Raw genomic sequence first — 18,985 nt, 5'->3', positions numbered from 1 at the left:
CCAAATTGGAAGTTTTGTTCTTGCCAGTTTAAACTTCTTAAACTATAAGAGTTTTTCATATGTCGCTTGGCCAGCTCTCAGTCATAGATTCTAGCGTTGCGATGCATTGTTTTACATGTTAATAATTTAAATTTATTTGTACGTATTGCATATTAGCTATTTGTTTAATTTACGTTATTTTAATGAGAATCTTTTTATCGGATCACATTTGTTTTTAAGTGAGGCAACCAAATCATTATCTGTTTTTCTGTTATTGTATGCTGTGTTTTAAAGTTTACACGAAACGATCTTTTAAATAATTTTAATTTATCGTTATTTGCAAAGGTTTCAATCAATCTTCAGGGACTGCTAATTGAATCAACGCTCTGCCCTATTTATAGTTTAATTTAAGATAAAAACCGAGCTCCAATCAGCTTTCAGGAAGCAAAATGCCTAATCATATCATTAGGGATCCGATAAACTACTATTTGAAATACTACTGAATTGATTAAACAAATCAGACCAAACAGAATAAACAGTACTCTTGAGTAGTTCATTGATTCCGATATTTTCATCCAAGAGGCGAATGGTTCTCCTTCAACACCTTATTAGATTAGCACCGGCCGTCCTAGCTGCGTTATATCGTATGCCCGACGATAATTCATTTATCCGCCCAAACACGATGCCCTATCTTGCTACCCGGTGAGAAAAGCCAAGTCCACTTAATTTACCTCAGAGCCGTCTAAGGCCTCTTAATGGTTTCATGCAAATATTTACCACCCGTCTGGTATCGCGTGCGTACAGGCTCTCGGTGTAGCCTGTTTGCGCCAAACACACCGAGCACCCCGAACTGACAAGGATATGCATCGTTGAGCATAATCTGGGAGTAAACATACAAATCCCCGACCCATCAGCTAATTTCTGCAAGGGACGCAAAATACCTTCAAAGTGCTCCGGTCTCTCCCTCTCTCTCTCTCGCTCTCTCGCCTACACTTGGACTTGTTTTCCCATCCTTTGCTATCATGCTTTCCATCTCGACTGCATTTGCGGCGTCCGCAGTGGCCTGCCTTTATGTAATGCTGGCACACTGTCGTCTGCTAAAGTGTAGAGTAGCTGGCCTCCGGCCTATGGGTCCCAGTAACCTACAGCCATTGGGCAGGGGCAGATCGCAAATCATCGTACCGTGCCGGTGGAAATTCTTTGCGAACGACAAAACTCCCATCCATCGAAGCCGTCAAGGAAACGTTCCCTTTCTAAAATCCCCGCTCGGGATGCCACTGCCCGATTGCTGACGGTTGGAAAATCGGTGAAAGAGAAAATGGATCACCCACACCGCCCGCTTCAGTCTCATTCCACCCTCGATACACCCACGCTCCCGACCAGTCGCTGTTTATATCTGTCACCGGAGTTTGACGTCGCGGTGAAAAGCATCGTCAGCCCGAAAGCGTCCGCCTTCGACGCTTCATTATCGCTGACAGAAAATGTTAAGCCGCCGGGAAATCCCCTGCTTACCACCGTTCCCCATCGCACAAGTTTCACACAATAATTCATAAATATTCATAATTTTCCATCGAGATTTTCCTTTCATTTCCAACCACAACCAAAACGGACTTTGTTTCACCGTTTCTATCTCTCGTCGTTTTTTCTTTTCCCTTCCCGATGAAGTACCATCCACAGCCCGCGGTGCCATCGGGAAAATGACGTCCCCCGCTCCTCACAAATGCTTTCCAAACTAGATCTTCCCCACAAAAGCAACCCACCAGTCACAGAGGTCACGTTAAAGGCCACGTGAACCTGCAGAACAATGGAATCTTCCATCTCGGTCTCGCTTTCCACTTGGGGGGACAGGAGGAAATTTTCCATGTGGGACTTTGCAACATGCAAACCCACCGTCCCACCGCATTGGTTGCGCTTATGAGCGCAGGTGTTTCCCTAATGGTTCCTGGCAGTTGTGCCACCGGATGGATCGCGAAGCAGCATTCTTTAAGCCCGTTCAGTTTTTTTTTCTAGCTCTCATTTTCTTTCACTTTCCACTTTCCGCCCCACGTAGGGCTAGGGGGCTGGTTGATTGTTTCGAGAAACTGTGCGTTCTCGACACACACACGTGTGCTCGTTTGGGAGATGGGTCATGCTTTCCCTCTCAGCGAAATGGAAACTCTTGGGAATCATTGGATTGAAATGATATTTTGTTGTTTTGAGTATGTGTGTATTTTTTATTCGCTGACAAGTTTGAATTTTTCTTCCGTGGCAGGGAAAACCTCCTAATGAATCGCCTGGCTGCACTGGAAAATCACCTCTAGGGGGGGGGGGGGGGGGGGGGTGGCCGTGTGAAAAACTGCCGTCCCACACCCGTGTGAACTACCATTCCTGCCACGGTCGAACGAATGCCTTGCGCTTACGAATGCATGCGATATGTTGCAGTGTTTTTTTCACCGCCACCGACATACATTTATGCTACCGATGTACCGTTTTCATGCTCGATGGAGTCGAAGAGAAACAGGGAAAGAGCAAAAGATACGCAAATACATCCAGTCTGAGTAGTTAATGGGGTTTTAGACCTTCTGGGAAGCACCTGTACAGGGACATATGTCGCTCAACAATGTGTCTTTTCCGTCATCAACATCGCCGATGGCGACACACGGAACACTGTCCGTCTGGGTTCATCGTCTCGGGGAGGTTCCCGGAATCCATCCGATCTCAACTAACGGGGGTTTGGGGAAGAGAAACGACCGCTCTTCTTAACAAAAAGTCCAAACCAACGTTGCGTGACCCACAGGTTCGTCAACTCCAAACCACAGAGCCGGTGCGCCAATTGATGCACATTGTTTGTTAATGTGGAAAAGGCGCTCCGGCATCACTTTCATGTGCTAATTTGGCAATTTGGCTCGCGGGGTGGACAGCCGCTTTCCGGGGACCACTTTCGCCACCAGTTTCGGTTTGGGAAGACGAATTTCAATTTGCATAAAATGTATCGCTCTCCTTCTCGTTTGAAAACCCGTTCCGAACACCGTACGTTGGATTACAAGATTTCGAACTCCACGCGCTTTCGCTGATGTTGGAAGATATTTTATCCCCAACCAAAACGTTTGTCAGCTTGGGAAAAGAAAAGGTTGGAAAAGTGATAGCGCGAAAGGAAAATCGTAATCCGAGGCTTTACCAGAATTTTCCGATGAAAGTATTGCAAAGTGGCAGCTGGAAGATACTGACGAAGCGAATCCATCCAGACGTCTGCTGAAATGCTGATAGCGATTTAAAGTTTCATTCATCGAGAAATTTGAGTGCGAAGAAAAGGGGCTAAGAAAATGGATAGGCCAAGTGGCACTGCAATATTTGTTCTGGTCTCGAGTCCCTCGAGAGAACCTCTCATCACGTTCCGCCAGTAAGAAATCCGCTCGGGGGTTCCTTTGGCCAGATAATCTGATTAATGGAACCGTTTCGATGGACCGACGTTGTCGAGTTGGGTTTGGTTGATTTTTATGACCGGCTTTTTCATCCTGCCCAACGGCCAACTTGTTGGATCGTCGGCCGTTCGCCTGTGGCTATCTCGTGCGATTGTGCTGAAGGCACCCTTCCTACCAAGTGGCGTAGAAAGTGGTTCGCGGCTCATCTAACACAAGTCCCAGCGTGAGCCTCCGTTCGGCAGTCGTAGGCTTACCCGGTCTGTCTCGCTAATCGCTTGCCTAATCGTAATGAGACTCGAGAGCTCCAAGTCAACAAACGAACCATTTGGCGAACGACCAACCGAGCCAAAGTGCGCTTCCATTAGGCCCAACGTGGGGGGGAGGGGGGAGTCTTGGCGGCGGCAAGACGAACTGATTAATTTCTTCGAGTGATAAATTTGAAAGCCTACCACCCTCACACCATTCTGTATTCGTTTTTCACGACGGGGAAAATCCGCCGGTCCATTGTTTGAGGGAAGTAAGTTTTGTTTTTCTCGCATCAGGTTCACAGCGTTCGGGGGGGGGGGGTTCAAGTTAAGGTGGGGAGACACACAATTATTTGGCTTAGAAAGTGAAGATATACCGGATGGTTCAACTTCATTTGCTCCCACGACGGGTCCACCCAAAGCGCAACCACTAACTGCGCCACTCAATCTTGTAAGAAAGTATCCCCGAACGCTGAAGAATTGTGGACCATGTCAAGTTCGGAAGCCATCTTTATTAGGCCTTCTCAAGTCCGGCAACAGACCGGCTTCGTTTTTACAATGTCGCACGATTTGCCAATCAAACTGTTGAGCCGCCGTCTATGACACACACTCTCGGAACACGTTTTACCACTCCCGAACGTCAGCATCTCCGACTCCGACGTGTCGACGCTTCCAATTCGATAATAGTAACGAGCGGAGCTGCGGTGATTAGAATTTCTCGAGCCGTTTTTCGATGGTTCTGGTTCTTTATTGCTCTACATTCCACACCTGATACGCGGCTCACTTCAACCCCCGTCCAAAAGGGGCTGTCCCTGATGAATGGCTTCCACTTAATTAGTATTAATTTATACCGGGCTATCGTACCGTGATGGCTCGCGCGCCCGTTCGAGTCGTGCATTCCGATCGAATTGAGACATCGATTTGTCGTTTGGCCGAGGCGCACTGTGTCTCGCCGAGCTGGTTGCTACCAGACACAGGAACCATTAAAAGATGACTGTTGTACGGGGGGAATTAAAACGGACTGAACGAGATTGGAAAAACATCCCATCGAATCACCGAATCGATTGCCTCCAGTTGTTGTCTCGATGATCGACGTCCTAAACTGTCGACTCATTTGAACCTGCTCGGACAGCTAGTTCACCGATTAAATTTACATATTTCATAGACGGGCACCGTACAGTGTTGCTTTCGTGCCGTTGCTGATCGTAAAGAACCGGTTGGACGCGGTTCACCTACATCCGTGGACAGTTTGTTGCAATTTAATTATTTTTTAACTATTACTTTAACCATTTTCGTTATTAACTTCGTATGTTTGTGTTTAATTTTTCGCAGCGTGCAAACTATACTCAAAAAGTAATCTCCGAACAAAATCGGATGGCGTGCAGTTTCTGCGACTTAAGGAGGATTTCCCGGTCGGTGGGGAGATCGTGTCGCTGTACGCGTACCCTCGCAACTCGATCCTCATCCCGAGGACGGAAAACTCAAGCGATTACGAGTACTTCAAGCTGAAGGAAATCAACAGCACGGTCGTCAGTGTCATCCTCAACCGGAGTCTGGACAATCTGGTTGACTCCGAGGATCCGCAGAGCATCCTGAAGTTCAGTGTGTTCTGCAGCGGGACGGGCATGAAGCAGGACAATGTAAGTGTGAGAGTTTCGTGTGTTTGTGGTGGCATCACACATGGTCCTTATGTAATTCTACCGATGGGCTAACTTTGTTTCCGTTTGTCTTCCATGTCGCGGCCGATCCCTTGCATAACCCGGCGTTCCACAAATGCCGCGGCGGAACCGAAACTCACCGACGAACGGCAGCAGTCTTCATTTTTTACAATTACTGTTTACATTGAAGATATTAACGATAATGATCCCGAATTTATCAATCTACCGTACGTGGTAACGCTCGACGAATCAACGCCAATTGAGACGGTGGTGTTTAATAGAATTAAGGCAATTGATCGTGATAAGCCAAACACGCCGAATTCCGACCTCGAGTACGCGCTGGCGGCGAAGCACATGAAGAGCGGCGACTTTCCGTTCCGGCTCGAGAGCTCGCAGAAGCCGGCGCTGGTGCTGCAGCGTCCGCTCGACTTCGATGCCGGCTGGCGTTCGATGAGCGTCCAGATAGTGGCGAGCGACCGGGGTAATCCGCCCCGCACCACCAACGCCACCATTCGGGTGAACCTGCGCGACGTCGACGATCTGCCACCGATCTTCACCCGGGCCCTGTACAAGACGCGCATCAAGGAATCGACCCCACTCACGGTAGGAGTGTGTCCGCAGGCCGCGACGGAAGCCACAACAAATAAATGTCAATCCCACCCCACTGTCTCCTAGGGCAAACCGATTCACATCCCGCTGTACATCGAGCCACCGATTATGGCGTTCGATCAGGACTCGCTGAACGAAACGCTCGTGTACGGCATCGTGGCTGGGAACGAGCGGCAACTGTTCTGGATCGCACCGGAAACGGGCGTCCTCTTCCTGCAGAAGGAGATCGACCTCGAGAGCGAAAGTCTGCCGGATAACACGTTCACACTGCAGATCGAGGCGCAACAGATAAACGACCCGGCAAAGAGTGCCTTCGCACGGTAAGTATCGTCTCTCCGTTGGACTGCACAGTGGGCGAGATACTGGTCAAATACTGATTGTTCAAAGATCGACGACTGTAAATTTAAGCATAAATATCTTGAAGGAAAATCTTAAGGTTTCACTGAATCAGACGAGCCAGGAAGAGAAAAGCAAAGTTTTAGCAGAACAACGTACCAAAGCATACTGCGAAGGAGACAATTTTATTCTTTCGGTCTTGTGATATGAGACCACAAGATTGGCCTCCTCAGAGACCGAATCCAAGCCCCATTGAAAATGTGCGGGCAATTCTCATCAGTGGGATCGACACAACTGGTTCAACGAACAAAAACGCCTGTGTTGATACCGTAGAGCGCGCATAGGTTCGTCTATTCCTTAAAAATCTGGGGAAGAAATTGTCAAAGCGGATTCAGCAGATTCTGAAAGCCAAAGGAGGACTCATTAAATATAGAAATGCGTTTTTTTTATTATTCACTTTTATGTTCACTATAGAAAAGCAAAAGTGGGCCCTTTGTCTTGTAACTATATTTTACAATACAAATTTTGTTTTTTTTTTCTCAAGGTTAAACTGTTTGTCTTCTTCTCTTATATTCATAAATGTTATAAAAGATATGCAAAACAATATGCAAAAAATAATCACAATGCATTTGCGTTAATTGGAAATAAACATTGAGCTAAGGTTTGAGGTACAACTTAATCATGTTGGTGACTGTATAATATCCCTGTATATCAGATAGATACGCTGATTTTTTGGTTATGCAATTTTATATCAAACATACTTTGTGAACTAACTGGAGTTTCGTAAGGAAAAGGTAAAACTTCTTTTCAAAATTGTCCTATAAATCATTTAAAATATTTTCATTATTCTTCTATCAATTCATGCTTAATGTAAGTCGTTATACTGCAGCATAGGTTTGACCCTTGTTTAGTTATTTATTTACTCTGGATAAGCGAAAAAAAAAATTGAAGAAACTACATTAGAATTGGCAGCTATTCAGTCATCTACAATTTTTTTTAATGTCCAAACGTCCGTTATAAGAATAAATTGTAGAAAAATGTCAAATCCCTTTGATCGCTTTTCGGTCCACTGTGCAGCGTGGGGAGCACAAGTAGTTTTCACTTTCATATGCTGCTTTATTGTCAGTTCGTTAACGCGCCTCTGCCGAAGGGGTTTGGGAGGTGCACGAGGCAACCCTTTGAGGCGTGAGAAAAACAAAACCAGATGATCCAAAACAATTGCCATAGAAGAATAAACGCGTTGTAATGATGGCGCTGGTGGTCTGGTTAGGTAGTAGGTGTTTAGGGATGATTTCTAATTCCATTTCTCATGTTGGCTTTTTGCTTGGGTGGGTTCATTTCATGTTCCCCTTTCTCTGATGCACCACTTTCGCCATCGTGCGCGCCCTTTAGGGTGGAGATTGAGGTGATCGACTTGAACGACAACGTGCCCGAGTTCGAGGTAGACCTGTACAACATCTCCATCATCGAGAACCTACCGAAGGGCTTCAGCATACTACAGGTGAACGCGATCGATCGAGATCAGGTACGTAAGGAGTTGGGAAGCTTCCGGATAAGATCATACATACATAACATATCTCTGGGTTTACAGGGAGAAAATGGGGAGTTCTACTACTATCTGATGGATGAGGATCCCAAAGGAGCGTTCATGATCGATCATGGTTCCGGGTGGATCGTGGTACGTGACGAAACGTTTCTGGACAAGGAGCAGCGCAGTTCGCTGAAGATGAACGTGCATGCGGTCGAGCGGATAGAACAGTATGATCGTAGCCGTAACTACGGCAAGGTGCAGGTGGAGATCACGTTACTCGACACCAACGACAACACACCCGAGTTCGAGCAGGGTACGCTGTACGAGTTCAAGACACACTGCAATGCCACGGTTGGGTCCAAGGTTGGCCAACTGCGTGCGCTCGATCCGGACGATCTGGGCAATGGAAAGGTACAGTACAACATCAAAAACGTCCGACCGAACCTCGCCATTCCGTTCCGGCTTGACGTCGACACGGGCGACATACGTGTGGCGGAGACACTAACCTATGGAAAGATAGCATTCTTCGTGGAAGCACGAGATCAGCCACAGAATCCGTCCGAGTCGCGATTCAACGTAGCTCTCGTCACGATCGACATCGTGTGTCAGTCAATCGAGGATATCGAGTTCATCGGAGCTCCGTACGAGTTTTGGGTTGGGGCGGACGCCGCAATCGGCTCATCGGTTGGTCAAATTCGAACCACCTTCGATATGGTGTCGGACGAAGAAATCTTCTTCGACCTGCTCCACTCCTATCCCGAGGGAGTCCCTTTCGCGATCGAGGAACGATCGGGCATCGTAACGGTGATCGAGTCGATGGAGAAGTTCGACCGGCGATGCTACGAGTTTGAGACGGTCGTCTCGTACTTGCCCGAGTCGGCAGGCAAGAATACCGAACAATTGACGCCGGAGGCGTACAACAGCCTGGAGAAAATCATCGTCACGAACGTGACGATACACGTGATCAAGCACAACTTCATGCTGCTGCGCGGCACCAATGCTACACCGATCGAGTTCCGCGTGAAGGAGAACAAACCGAACGCATTGATCGGCCAGCTCAAGTTCCAAGACTTTCAGGAACAGTGTGACGCAGACGAGAAAGGCCTTCCACCGTTGATATCTGTGCGGGGTGATAAGAACCGAGCGGATCGACAAGTGTTTCAGCTTAATGGTGGGAAGAATCGAACACGGTACGCTCGACGGTTTACCCGGGACCTGTCCGCTCAGGCGAACCTGATCCGACTGTACCCGTTGGTGACCTTTGATGCAATGGCGTCCGTTAATGGCACCCGAAAGGCGAGAAACTCGCGTCAACCGACGAGTGGCGTGCAGTATTCGTTGGTGAACAGCTACGATGTGGCGGACACTGTGCGCCTTACGAACGATGGCAAGCTGATGACGATAAAGGGACTCGATCGGGAGCGACAGGACATGATCCGGGTGACGATCATCGCCGAGTACTTCTACAAACAACGGACGTTCGCTGGGATCTATCAGGTGGTGATCGTTGTTGAGGACGAGAACGACAACCCGCCGACGTTTAATCGACCATTCTACTTGGGTGTGATTGCCGAAAACTCACCGATAGGGACGGAGATCGTGCTCAACAACCCGATCATTATCGCCGATGCCGACGCTGCCGGTCCCAACAGTGACTACGAGTTGCTCCTATCGGGCGAATCGAACTCATTTGTGGCACAGTTTTCTAACTCGACGCTCTCCAACTACAACAAAACAGTGGCGCATATCTTCCGGAACTTGCAGATTGCCAATGTGGACTCCGGTGAACGCCCAGCCCGACCTCACAAGCAACTGCAGGAGTACGGGAACGCGTCGACGCCACACTACAACATCCTTTTCATGGGTCCGAACAAGCTGGACCGCGAGGAGATCGAGAGTCTTACGCTTAAGATGACGGCCACCGATCGGGACAATCTGATGTCGGAGGTGGAGCTTCGCATTCTGATACTTGACGTGAATGACTGTGCGCCAGTGTTCGAGCGGGTCGCCATTTTCCGTAAGAGCCGGTGCGAGATGATCGAGAACACGAGCGATCTGGAGTTGCAATACTTGGACGAGATAGAGACGGAGGTGCTACCGGAGTTCCTCGATTCGGGCGGGCTGTCGGAGCTGGCTGGAGCGAGTCGTGTGTCATACGGAGTGGAGAGTCTGTTCGAGATGGTCCAGTCGGCACCGTACGTTGGTATGCCACGGTTGTACGATAGCCAGGCGGTGATGGTGAACCGTTCGGCCGATCGGGATCTGTTGACGATGCGAAGGAAGCTGTACCGGCAGCAACAGAGAACGCGCCAGCGTGGACGGAATACGCGTGCGGCCGCTCAGAAATCTCAGCTGCGGTTTGCCCTGCCAGAGAACGTGGAAGTGGGCAAGGTGGTATTGAAGCTGACAGCAAACGATGACGATTTTGAGAAAAACGCACGAGTGTTCTACGAGGTGTCGGGGCAGGTGGAAAAAACCACTGGCGACCGGGTGACGTACTTCAAGATAGATCGCAACAACGGCGAACTGAAGGTGGCCCAGCGACTGCCACCCGAGAGTGACATCGCACTCAACATCACCGCCAAGGATGTGGGCGGCCTCTCGGACGCACTGCAAGTGTCATTCAAGGTGTACGATGTCAACGACAATGCGCCCGTGTTCGAGAAGCAGTGGTACACGTTCAATGTGGACGAGGGTTCGTATCCGATCACGGGCAAGAAGATTGGGCAGGTGCGCGCCAACGACGATGACACTGGTATGAACGGGAACGTCACGTACCTGTTGCTGCCCAAGGGAGATCAGAAGATTCCGTTCTCGATCTCCCCGCTCGACGGGACGATCCGGGTTAGTGGGGAGATCGATCGCGAGACGGTGTCCTCCTACCGATTTCGGGTGCTTGCCTCGGACAACAACTTCGACCTCAAGCTGTCCGCCATGGTGGACGTGGAGGTGATCGTGATGGACCGTAACGACAACAGTCCCGAGTTCACGGCGTACGACGAACTGCGAAGTGACCGTAGCACCGTCCAACGACTTCCAGTGTACGTAGCGTACTTGGACGTAAACGCTCCGGTAGGTACGTTCGTGAAGCAGGTCCTCGCCCGCGACAGTGACTTCCGGGAGAATGGCAACGGGCTCGTAATCTACTCGCTCACGGGACAAAGTGACGTCCTCCAGTTCACCGTTGACCCGAAGGATGGTGTGGTAACAACGGCATCCAAATACACTCATCCCAACGACGGCCGGAAGCAAAACCAGCAGGTAAACGTGTCCGTGGTTGCATCCGACTTCGGAACGCCACCACGCTCCAGCGTTGCCCTGCTGATCGTGAACCTAAAAGGTGACCCACAGCATAGGCAACCGGTGGATGAGAAGCCACCGCTCTTCCCTTACCGCTACTACGAGATCGAGCTGCGAGAGAACGACCCAGCACCACGGATCGTCCTCAACGTGACGCTCTCGAAACGGTACGCCAGTGAACCGTTCCGGTGGGAGATCGTTGGTGACACGTTCGATGGACAGTTCCGGATCGACGAGCGGAATGGATCGCTCTGGTTGCTGCGGCCACTCGATCGTGAGGAACGGGACGCGTACGAGGTGAAGATCCGGGTGGAACGATTGAAGCGCGAGAGTCGCAGCATTCCGAGTGTGCTGTACGCGCTGGAGAACCCGGTACGACGGAAAAATCAGCTGCATCGGGTGCACGACAACGAGGTGGAGATCATGATCAAGGTGGTGGACGTGAACGACAATGCGCCGGTTTTCCGCGATAACTATGGACCGATCATTTCCGTCGTGCCGGATACTGCCAACTACGGATATTCGGTGATGAAAGTTGAGGTGAGTGTAAATGAATATTTACCCTGCCCTAAAATGAAAATTGAAGATATAATATTCTTATCAAGGCGAAGTGTCATTAATTTTAGAATACACTGTTTTCAGGGCCAATTCGTCGGCATCAAGCTGCACTTTGTTGGTATTAGGCAGTCAATTGCACTGTTTTTTTTGTTTGGTTTCGTTAGGAAGCACTTTGGACTTTTTAAGTTTATCTTTGGCGTTATCGGTAGCAACATTGGCGCGACGAGAAAAGGTCGCGTTGTTGTCGTGCCAATGTTGCTACCGATAACGGCAAAGTTTAACTTAACAAACCCAAACTGGTTCCTAACGATGCCAAACAAAAACCTTGCGCGTGCAATTCACTGCCTACTACTGGCAGAGAGCAGCTTGATGCCGACGAATTGGCCCTGAAAACAGTGTAATGTTATGATCTTATGAAAAACAAGAATGTGATACAAGACAACAAACAAGCAAAATATGGAACTGAATGCGAAATAAAATATGCACCACTTTAACATTTGTACACGTTCAGCTATTGAAAATTTTCCAACAAATAGCAACTTAAAATGCATTTTCAATCATTTTATTTCAATTTCAATTTCTATGTATTAATGTATGGCCTACATAAATCTTATAACTACGCTTTAAAATTAAACGCTAACATTACGTAAAAGCCGGATGCCCAAACCAGTAGACAGATTTAGATTTTGTTAGAAAGTATAAGATCCAAACTTTACAATGTAAATATTAAACTCAAGGTTATTCGTCGATTTTCAAAGTAATTTTGAGGTAATTTGGCATGAACAGCATCAGCTGGGTTAAAATTGAGGTAAATATCAAAACTGACCGTGATGCAGGCCTCTGTTCCAAGAAAACTGGTTTAAAAATCTTCCAATCTCATACCATAGCAAAACGGTGCATGATAAATGCCCAAAACCCACTTTACAGTTATAGATAGGCGAATAATTTGTAGATAAGTGGCGAACCAGAGAATAGCATCGCAAATTGCAGAATTCAACATAAGGTATCAACAAGATATCTCAAACAAATTATGCTTCAAATTTTTTCCGTTTTAGTTCTAAATTGATCTATGTTAGTTTTTTAAACATGAAAACTTGTTATTTATGTTTAACAAACAAAAAAGGATAATGATCTATGCTTGCATGTACTCCTTTTGAACTCTTTTTGATTTTATATCTGTCCTGTAGGCCACCGATGATGATGCCGGCAGTAACGGAGAGGTTCGCTACTCACTCCTAAACGAACCAGCACGGCTCTTCGCCATCGATCCACTCACGGGCCAGATCCGGCTACTGAACGCGCTGGCCACGTTCAAGGAGAAGGTGTTCGGATTCGACGTGAAGGCGACCGATCGCGAGGGTGCCGACGATGGCAAGTCTACCATCGTGAACGTGTTCGTGTACGTACTGCACGCGCACCAGGAAGTGTGTCTCATCCTTGCCGGGCTGCCGGTGGACATCGAGAAGCAGCTGGCGATGATCTCCTCCAGCCTCAGCACCGCCACAGGCTACGACATTCGAATACGGGCCCTCGAAAGCAACGCCAAAGTGGACGATGCGTAAGTTCCGTGAAGGAAAATGGGAATCGTGAAGATTTTAGGCTTACGAGTTGTTGTTCTGTTTTGTAGCACCAACCTTTACCTATATGCCATCGATCGCAAAACGAATGGGCTCGTGGAAATGACTGAACTCCAAAGGTAAACTAATTGATTCGATCGCCAGCGTGGAAATAAACGTGTTTTGGCCATTTTTTGTAGATCTCTCTCCCGGTTGGATATGTCGAACCTGAAACCTCACCTCCCGATCATAGAGCTTACGGAGCTGGCGGTCAATACCATCGAGCCGCACTCCTTCGATGCCGGCATGAAGGGCATCGAGCTAGCAACCGTCGTTATCGGAGGGCTAATATTTGCCGGTGGAACAGCGACGGCCCTCTGCATCGCTTGCGCACGTTACAGGCGGTTAGTATTAATTACAGACGAAGAGGAAATCATCTAACATATCTGTAGCACACAAAAACACAAATCATCCGATCCGGACGTGGATCGTTCATTCATGCATCGTTCATCTTCATTGGTTTTTCATGTGGTTTCATCAACAGATACACTCGATATTGAATTTTCACACTGCACCCGCGACGTGGTTCCTACCTTAGAGGCAAAAAGGAAACTAACATACTAACCAGAACCGGTAGAAGTAGACACATTTAAATCATTAGGATGTTGTGGTTGATATGATTTTACCTTTACTCCGCAATGTGATACGACATTCTATGACACAAACAAAAAGCAAGAATTGATCAAAATTTTACTGTGAACATTCCGCAAGGTACCTTCTTGGCTTTAAAAAGAAGCTTTTTCAGCACCAAAACTGATCAAACCTAGTAGCAAATGCAAGTTGTACTATTCTGTTTTTTCTTTGATCTTGTAAGGATCCCCATCGCGACTAGTAACTCTTTTACTTACTCTTTCACTCTTTCCATTCAATATCCGTCAAAGATTAACATGTCCGTGGAAACTAATAGCGTTTTCTTAGTGACTGCACCCCCTCCAGTTACTGCAAGACCCGCTTTCTCTTTCGCTTCTTCAGTCTATGTAATGATTTTCCAATTGCTATAAGACCACTAAAATACAGTCAGGTTAGAATGACAATTTATCAACATCTCCAAAACGTATGTATAGTTTGATAAAAGTAAAAACCCTTTCGCGTCTTTTACATGTTCTGAATAGATCAATTTGGTATATTTTCATAGATGTTGAAGTCAATCCAGCTTTTGCTGGACCAATCGTTTGATGGGTTTTTTTCTGGCATGCCAAAGTTGAAACATTGCTTTTTTCTACAAAATTTGGAAGAAATTATAGTAACAGCCCTTTTTTAATTTTACGAAAATGATACTGGTCTTGTAGCAATTGCACATAGTGTATTTCCTCTCTAATTTGTTTTATATTAAGTATATCTACTCTTTTAGAAAACTCTAGTCAATCCTCTGTGTAAATTTTGGGCACAAATATTACAATGCACATTTCTTTCATCTAGATTAAATTCATCCACATTAGCTACGAAGAGCTTTGTACCACTGGGCCATGGTTTACTTCACAATAACATCAGTAGCACATTTGTTGGCGTAGCACCAGTTTGATAGATAATTTCGGACGATGTCTTTTTATTTATACTGGAGTATTGAATTTTATTTGTTCCCTATCAAGAGTCCAAATTCTCATGCCATACATGTGGAATGTTCGTTATCAGAAACAAAAGAGACAACCACGTTCTTGCATTAGCAAACAATTGCAGTTTAAAAGGTTCTTTTTCTGTTTCACCGACTGAAGATAACGCTTTATAAAACGAATAAGGGATCTACCACTTATGAAATCAAATCAACCACATTAGAAACTTAAAAATCCCATTATAAAATAGAATGAGTTTTTGATGGAAAGGGAAAAGGAAAGGAAACAGTTATAAGTAAAAAACAATTACTACCATTTATTTATAACAATCATTCAATTAATGTTTGCTGCTAATGTGACTAATTCCATAATTAACCTAACGCGACAGACTGCCGTTATCAGCCGTGTTGTTTTGTAAATAATATGCGTTTAGTTTTAATTTCGACTCGACGCGATCAAGACTCATCTAACGATTCCTCATTGTTGCCCCTTAAACCTCGCCTCACCTCTAACCGTAATCTCCCCACATCTTCCCCACCGTGCCACCCTTGGCACCCTTAGCCTCATACCCCTGCCAACCGTCGGTGGACGGGGTGGTGGTGGTGGTGGAAGCAGTAACACGTCGGCGGAAGATGTCCGAGTTCGGAGCAGCATATCGCGGCTAGGGCTCGGAGCGAACAGCGGCAACAACAACAACACCAACACGGCCGGGAGCACACGACCGATCACCGGCGCCGACATACAGCCCGTCATAAACCGGTCCGACCTGAAGAGCTCCATCTTCCATCCGAACTTCCATCGGCAGTTTGTGACCAACATCAGCACCGAAGCCGTGGCGGAGCATAGCAACGAGGGAAACAATAGGTATGACCCAAGCAGGGACGCCCGACCACAGGACGTATCCGTTGACCGAGTTTTAACCTTCCCACAACAGTGACAGCTACGAAGACTCCCTGAAGGACTCGCTGACATCGAACACGAGCCTATGACAATCGGGGAACCCTCCCGGGAGGACCTACTACACTGTACAGTTTAGTCGTAAGGGAGAACCCGCCGAAGGATGACCAGAACGACGATTGTTGATTAGTTTTGTAAGCTGACCTGTACCGAAACCCGTTGACTAGGAACGGTAGAGACTGTGTAAATACAATGAAGCGCTTCATCGACTCTTTTACTAATAAATATACAAACAGTATACAAACGAACTGAGGTTAGTATTTATTTGTACGTTAAGAACTGTTGCGCACCTTCCGCGTTCTGCCTCGCCCCGGGGCACGTGGCCACCATCTTGGCGTACCAACGCTCAACGTTGGCGAACGGGTCCAGTTGAAAGCGAAGCGCACATGCCGTCGTCATTGTCGCAAAGATGCTGATATCGGCCACAGTCATCTTGGGTCCGGCCACGAACTCACTTTCGCCGAGAAACGTGTCCAGAAGGGTGATGGCCCGCTCGAAGGCACGCCGCTTGGCTTCGTCAGCTGGAGCCCCGCCGAACACCTGCGGGTGATAGAACTCCGTGAAGCGGGGATAGAGCACGCACGCGTCGAAGAACAGCCGCTGATGGACGGCGGCCCGATCGGGGATGTCCTGTGGGTAGCAGGTGTCCTCTTCGGAAGCGTAACGGTCGCACAGGTAGAGGAGTATGGCACGCGACTCACACAGCACCGTGTCGCCGTCGACGAGCGTCGGAATGGAGCGCTGCGGGTTGAGCCGGGTGAACTCGGGTGTCCGATGCTCGCCCGCCATCAGGTCGAGAAGCCGCAGGTTCAGCTGCACACCGATCGCTTCGGCCACCATCAGCACGGCCCGGCACGGCGATGATCCGGGAAGGTAGTAAAGATCAAGCATCGTGCACCCAACTGCATTTGCTAGGCGTTTTGCAACGTTATATAGGCTGCCGTGTCGGCGATAGCCATATCTCCCCTTTAAGTGCTCTAAAACAACTAAAACCATTAACAAAATTTGCGCCAGTCACATGTTATCAAAGGCAAATAAAAACCCGCAACCGTTTATTTTGAAAACAAAGCAAACCGGTTAACGGAACCGGTTCTTGAAGGTCGTAACTCCTGGCGCCATCTGGTGGCCTCACTGGCGTCCTCTGGTGAGCAAAGTCGGAAGTTCTGCATTAGCAACCGTGGTTTTAAGATCATCTGTTTACACCTTGGTTGCATATCACATTTTTTCATAGTAATCTTGGTTGTTTCAAATTTTGAATTTTCAATTGTTCTTTTTCCGTTTATTCCGAACATTGTCATTTTCTCTTTGCTCACAGATAGACGATCTTTGTCCTACGATCGTTCTGGCAGCTGATTTTGAACAGCATACGTGTAGTTCACAAATATAAGTTCAAAAACTCTAGAAAATCCAATGCATTATTTAAATAATCTAGATATAATGTATATGTACAATTTGAGTTTGCTTATGCTTATTGCTTATGATTACGTTAGGTAAATCTATTTCAGTTACATCAAAGGGGCTTTGGAAGAGGACGTACATGAAAGCATTGCAATTCATAGTTTACAACGCACCAGCAAGGCAACGCAGTATACAAAAAAGAGACATATGTTATAGCTATTGTAAACAAATTAATAGCTTCAAGCTTTGGAAGATGATTGTTTTATCGAGCTCTGAACTCTTTTAGCTGGCAAGCGTAAATTTCATATGAAAGAAATTAGGAGTTGTGTGAAAACGGAATGTTGCAACTCACTTATTGTCCCACAGAACACATGGTGGCTGTCACCTTTACCAAGCCACTAGGAACAACAAAGTTCAAGAAGTTATCTAGGTTGTTAGGTTTGACCTAAGGGAATTGTTGAAGCGGTTGTAATTGAGGAGGAGTGTTGAGTTTTGCGATTACAACTTCAACAATCGAGTAGGCTATAGTCATGTAGTAGACTATGATGAATGTGAAGCAAGATATTATTCTGTGTCTGTCTGTTAGTCTCGTCGGATGTAATCTGTTCAGTACGTGTAATAAAAGCAAAGTAGCGCAGTGGAAGCGAATCAAATAACCAACAGGTTATGGGCCCAGAATCTTGAGCGTGAAAATGGTGGATACGAATTTCTCGATACAAAAGTTGAACGATTTCAATTATGAAATCTGGCGTTTTCGGCTGGAGTTGTTGCTGACCAAGGAAGGATTGATCGACGTAGGGCTAGAGCTTTCATTGGTTTGTCCATCGACGACAACCAAGCGTGTCACGTCATCCGTTCCGCAACTGCAAGAGAAATGTGGGAAGCTCTGCGGAAACATCATGCACGAGCCACGCTATCCTCCAAAATCCATGTTCTGAGGAAACTGGTTCGTCTACAATTGCCCGAAAATGGCAACATGGCAGAACATCTTGCTGAAATAACGCAATTGTCGAACCGACTCGCTAGTATGGGAGATGCTCTGAAAGAATATTGGCTAGTTGCTATTATTTTATCCAGCCTGCATGCATCGTATGATACTTTGATAAGCGCCCTAGAAAGCCGACCAGAAGAAGATTTGAATTTACAATTCGTGAAAGGAAAGCTTCTAGATGAATGGCGGAAGAGAGTCGAGCGTGATGGCCATGGAAATGGAGAGCATTCTTGCAAGGTTGTAAAAACGAAGCAACCTGTGCAGAAGAAAAGGCTCTGCCATTATTGTAATAAAGAAGGGCATATTAGGCGCTACTGTTGGAAACTAGAACAGGATCGATTACTGAAAAAGACGGAGGACCAAGCTGTGAACAGATCGTTTAAACAGAAGGCGCATTTGGTTAATGGAAATGCAGAAGTAGAAGTGTGTTTGGGAGCTAGATCTGAAAAGGAGAATTGCTCTGCGTCATGGATCTTCGATTCAGGAGCAACTTCTCATATGACTAGCAACGCATCGCTACTAGATGATATACGTGCGAACACCACAAATGTGAGCTTGGCTGATGGAAGGGAAACATCTGCAGCAGGGTTTGGATCTGCTAAGTTTCGATCTATTAATGGAAATGAAAAGGACATCCTTGTGAGGCTGAAACATGTGTATCATGTGCCGTCACTGTCAGGAAGTCTGCTGTCTGTAAGCAAGTTGTGTGATGAAAACTGCACAGTAAACTTTTCCAAAAATGGCTGCGTTGTGAAGAAAGACGGCAAAGTGTTGATGAAAGGACAACGCAATGGAAATCTTTATCAGCTCAATACCGATGTACAGCGAACGTTGTTGGCAACGGCCGGACATAATG

General features: G+C 47.0%; 2 protein-coding genes across 2 annotated transcripts in view; one reads left to right on the top strand and one right to left on the bottom strand.

Annotated features, from left to right (window-relative positions):
- Positions 1-15,931, top strand: part of LOC131261501 (cadherin-89D-like) — a 38,320-nt gene extending 22,389 nt beyond the window's left edge. The window contains exons 2-11 of the mRNA XM_058263556.1: positions 4,958-5,265; positions 5,440-5,886; positions 5,959-6,212; positions 7,621-7,753; positions 7,820-11,599; positions 12,805-13,175; positions 13,245-13,313; positions 13,374-13,577; positions 15,345-15,647; positions 15,718-15,931. Coding sequence (XP_058119539.1) covers positions 4,958-5,265; positions 5,440-5,886; positions 5,959-6,212; positions 7,621-7,753; positions 7,820-11,599; positions 12,805-13,175; positions 13,245-13,313; positions 13,374-13,577; positions 15,345-15,647; positions 15,718-15,772 — 5,924 coding nt within the window. The 3' untranslated portion in view covers positions 15,773-15,931. The remainder of the gene's footprint in view (positions 1-4,957; positions 5,266-5,439; positions 5,887-5,958; positions 6,213-7,620; positions 7,754-7,819; positions 11,600-12,804; positions 13,176-13,244; positions 13,314-13,373; positions 13,578-15,344; positions 15,648-15,717) is intronic.
- Positions 15,932-16,001: 70 nt separating this feature from the next.
- Positions 16,002-16,631, bottom strand: LOC131261503 (glutathione S-transferase 2-like). Its single transcript, XM_058263558.1, has one exon. It carries the CDS (start codon positions 16,629-16,631, stop codon positions 16,002-16,004), a length of 630 nt encoding a protein of 209 aa, XP_058119541.1.
- Between the last annotated feature and the right edge of the window lie 2,354 nt (positions 16,632-18,985).

This window comes from Anopheles coustani, chromosome 3, assembly GCF_943734705.1.
Source record: "Anopheles coustani chromosome 3, idAnoCousDA_361_x.2, whole genome shotgun sequence".
Classification (NCBI taxonomy): domain Eukaryota; kingdom Metazoa; phylum Arthropoda; class Insecta; order Diptera; family Culicidae; genus Anopheles; species Anopheles coustani.
Note: the sequence above shows the minus strand (reverse complement) of the source record. Positions and strands in the feature narration are given on the sequence as shown.

Bases quoted from the DNA above. Each gene is read 5' to 3' on its own strand.
- LOC131261503 (XM_058263558.1), bottom strand. From the start codon at position 16,631: ATGCTTGATCTTTACTACCTTCCCGGATCATCGCCGTGCCGGGCCGTG.